The 3,991-nt window shown below is 38.7% G+C and overlaps 1 protein-coding gene across 2 annotated transcripts; it reads right to left on the bottom strand.

The window, feature by feature from the left end:
- Positions 1-396: 396 nt before the first annotated feature.
- LOC126723322 (pentatricopeptide repeat-containing protein At2g13600-like) lies at positions 397-3,991 on the bottom strand. Of its 2 annotated transcripts, none has more exons than XM_050426679.1 (2): positions 1,395-3,991; positions 397-1,247 (listed from the first exon to the last, which is right to left on the bottom strand). In XM_050426679.1, the coding sequence occupies exon 1, from the start codon at positions 3,763-3,765 to the stop codon at positions 1,558-1,560; it is 2,208 nt and encodes a 735-aa protein (XP_050282636.1). In that variant the 5' UTR covers positions 3,766-3,991; the 3' UTR covers positions 397-1,247; positions 1,395-1,557. The 2 variants fall into 2 exon arrangements, with proteins under 2 accessions (XP_050282636.1, XP_050282635.1); XM_050426678.1 differs by having other exon boundaries at positions 1,390-3,991.

Raw genomic sequence — 3,991 nt, forward strand, 5'->3', positions numbered from 1 at the left:
TTGTTGTGTCTATTAAAGCCACCTCCAACAGGGGACAGTACTCTTGTGTCTATTAAAGCCACCTATCACAAAAATTGTAAATAATATATATTTCTAAATACACAATGTGCTCATATTTCGCAATTGGCAAGTCCATTTTCACGAGTACGAGTCACATAAAATGTTTTCCTTGCTGTCGGAGGACTACACAAGTTGTTAATAATTGAATAGACGTAAACATCCTCGCTAATAAAAAGGAAAAGATATATATATATATATATATATATAAAATATATATATATATATATATATATTTTCTTTGTGTTTTAAAAAATAGAAGCAAAAATGAGTAAACATTGTAAGAACAGAAATTAAAAATGAAACATTTGCTGGTATAATACAACTGTGACAGGTATAGAAGTAAAAAGGTGTAAACATTGTAAGATTAGAAATTAAGAATGAAACATTTGTTGTTGCAGGGAAGGAACAGCACAAAAGCAGAGGAGAGACTCGTATTGCTTCCAAGAATTTGCCCTCCCACCTACAAACCCAGAAAAGAAAAAGCTAAAGAAAAACCCTTTAATTTTTTATTACACAGATTTGGAATTGAAATCAATCAATGACAAATGAAATCTACAACTGAATCCAAGAGAGAGTTAAAAAGAAACCTAAATTTGTACTTGATAAACGCTGAGTGAAACGATTGGAAACTCTTCACCAGGAATGTTCATTCAAGAAGCATAAAGAAATTGAAGAGACCAAAAATACTCTCTGCTTTCCAGCCGGATTGAAAAATTTTCAAAAACAACTTTAACTCCAAAACACAAAACCAGATGAACAACACAAATACCCCAACCATAAACCAAGTCTAATTTAATAAGCTTAATCAAAATCAAGTGCAACACAAATGCCTAAATCGAACCTATACTACCAAACACCCAAACATAAATCATAGTCATTGCGTAATTTTAAAAAGAATAAAGAAAACTTTTACTGGTAACAGTTCCAGCTGCATGACAGTGGGGGCTGACCGGAGATTTATCTCTCTTTCGATCTCTTTTATTCTTCTTCTGCAGTCTCAGATTTTTCTCTCCCCAGTCCCTGTTCCAATCCAACTTTTTTTCCCTTTTCAATCATGTTTCTTCTCCTTTTTTTGAATTACAGCAAAACAGAAATTTTTTGTTACTATTTTTCTTTAGATTTCAGCAAGAACAAAATCTTTCCCTTCACTTTTAATGGCATAATTCTTCTCTATTTGAGATCAGTATCTGTTGGAGAGATATGACAAGAAACTATCACATATTGAGAGAACGACATGCAAAGGAGAGAAGCAAAAAAGAAAAGATAAAATACAATGAAGACAGAATCAATCCACCAGCCTGTATATACTGAAATCACTAAAAGGCCCACCTTACCCTCTGTAGTTTTCTAGGACTGGATTGTGCAAGTAGTGCTACTCCCATGAAATGGTTAAACTGGTTGCTTCCATAAGAAAGCACAGCACAATAACAAAAAAGGCCCACACTTCCTCTTGTTTATGAGATAGGAGAATGGATCACACAACTAACATGACCTTTATCAACAAGGGTATTTTGTTTTAAAGAAATCAGCCTCCACTATTGATGTAAAACCAAAATAAAAATCATATTGAACCAGGGAATTTATATTTGATGTTAAATGCTCCAAAGTTGCATAAATGACATTACAATGAGGATGGGTTCTATCTTCTACAGTGAACACATGAACGTTGCTTTCCAACTCAATCCAACTACACCCGGGAGCCTTTTTTATGCCTAAGCTCCTTAATCTCTTCCTCACATTCATCTTCTCTCCCCATTTGCCCAATATCGAATGCATGTTAGATAGAATAACATGAGCAGATACTGCCTTAGGATCCAAATTGAAGATCTTCTCAGCCACTCTCCCAATCAACTCCATTTTTGTCCAGAACCAACAGGCACTAAGTAAAGCTCCCCAGACAACCCCATCTGCTTCAATAGGCATTGCTTTTATGAACTCCTCAGCTTCTTGTAGATAGCCTGAGCGACCAAGAAGATCCACCACACATGCATAGTGTTCCAAAGTTGGTGTTACTCCATAACATTTTTGCATTAAGTGGAAAAATTTCATCCCTTCATCGACTAGACCAGCACGACCACAAGCAGACAGAATCCCCACAAAGGTAGCTCCATTGGGAACAACTCCTTGCTTTAACATTTCCTCAAAGAGTAAAATTGCTTTGGAGCCAAGCCCATGATGTGCATATCCATTAATAAGAGCTGTCCACGCTGCCACATTGGGTGAAGAGATACTACAAAATGATTTTTGTGCATTGGAGATGCTCCCACATTTGGAGTACATATCTACAAGAGAAGTTCCAACATAAGCATTTGATTCAAATGGTGTTTTGATCACATGGGCATGAAGTAATTCTCCTAGTTGAAGAGATCCAAGGCATGTACAGGCATGAAAAAGAGCAGAAAAAGTTGATCTAGTATGGTCTATTGATAATCTGTGCATGGTCACATATAGTTTGAAAGCATCTTCATGTCGATGATTTTGAATATAACCCGACATCATTGAATTCCATGTCACTGGGTTTCTTTCCCCTTTTGTTTCTTCAAACAGCTTCAAAGCTTTATCAATTTCCCCATTCCTGGAATACACAGAAATCATGGTATTCAAAGAAATTATAGTTTTTTCCGTCATTCTATTAAACAGTTTCTCAGATTCCTCGACTTGGCCACTCATTGCATAACCTTTAATCATCAGATTATATGATACTGCACTCTTTTCAACTAGCCTACCAAAAATTATCTCAGCATCTACAATCCTACCCATAAATATGAGCCCTCCAATAAGTGAATTTGAAGCATTTAAACCTAGGTTTCCCATCCAATCATAAACTCTCTTGGCCTCATCAATAGCTTCACAATCGCAATAGAATTCAATTAATGCACTAGCAATCGAGTGATCAAATTCAAACCCATATTTTACCAAAAGCCCATGAGCAATCCTCCCTTCTCTTAGGCTTCCTAGTCTTCCACAAGCCCTTATAACACAATCCAAAGTAAATTCATTAGGCTCCACCTCACCACTCCCCCTCATCCTCCTAAAAAACTCTAAAGCCCATTCACACCCATCCTCGCTCCTCGCATACCCAGAAATCAACGTAGTCCATGCCACAACATCCCTAGATGACATCTTATTAAACACATCCAAAGCCTCGCTCATCAAGTTACATTGCACATACCCCACAAGCATCAAACTCCACAACAACTCATTTTCACCGTGCAACTCATCAAACACCCGCTTTGCTCCTTCAATATCAATACAACTTGCGTAAAGGTACAACAATGCACTACCCACAAGCTCAAATCTCTCAAACCCAGATTTCAAAATTAGACAATGTAGCTCTTCTCCCTCACAGACTGACGAGGAACGCGCACATACACTTAACGTAGTCGAAAAAGTGGTCTCATTGAGCTTTATATTACTACCGTGCATAATGGAAGTTAGTTTCAGAGCTTCATAGTATTGCCACCATTTGGAGTAACCTGATATCATGGTGTTCCATGAGACAACAGTTCGTCTAGGCATTTCATCGAACAGGTTCCGAGCAAAGTCGAGCTGGCCATTTTTGCAGTACTTAGTTATAGAAATGTTGGTAGAAACTATGCAGTTGTGAGGGGCTTGTGGAGATTGACAAAGGGTTGTGAAGAACTTGAAACTCTTCCTCCAGAGACTCCGCTTCCAGGTTCCAAGAATTGAATGCTTCGGCAACATTAAGTGTGTTCATCAACGGTATCGGAAGTGGGGTGGGCGGATCAGCCACCGGCGGCGACTGGAGGCTTGCGTGATGCGTGGGTCAGTGGCGGCGGCCTGTGTCTAGCATGGATGGCAGGCGGAGTGGCTGACGGCTGTGGCGGCGCAGCAAGCCGGCGAGTCTCTCTTCTCTGCTCTATCTCCAGTCTCTGTCTCTCGGTCTCTCTCTTTTTTTTTGGTTCTGAAT

This window comes from Quercus robur, chromosome 4, assembly GCF_932294415.1.
Source record: "Quercus robur chromosome 4, dhQueRobu3.1, whole genome shotgun sequence".
NCBI classification, from domain to species: Eukaryota; Viridiplantae; Streptophyta; class Magnoliopsida; order Fagales; family Fagaceae; genus Quercus; species Quercus robur.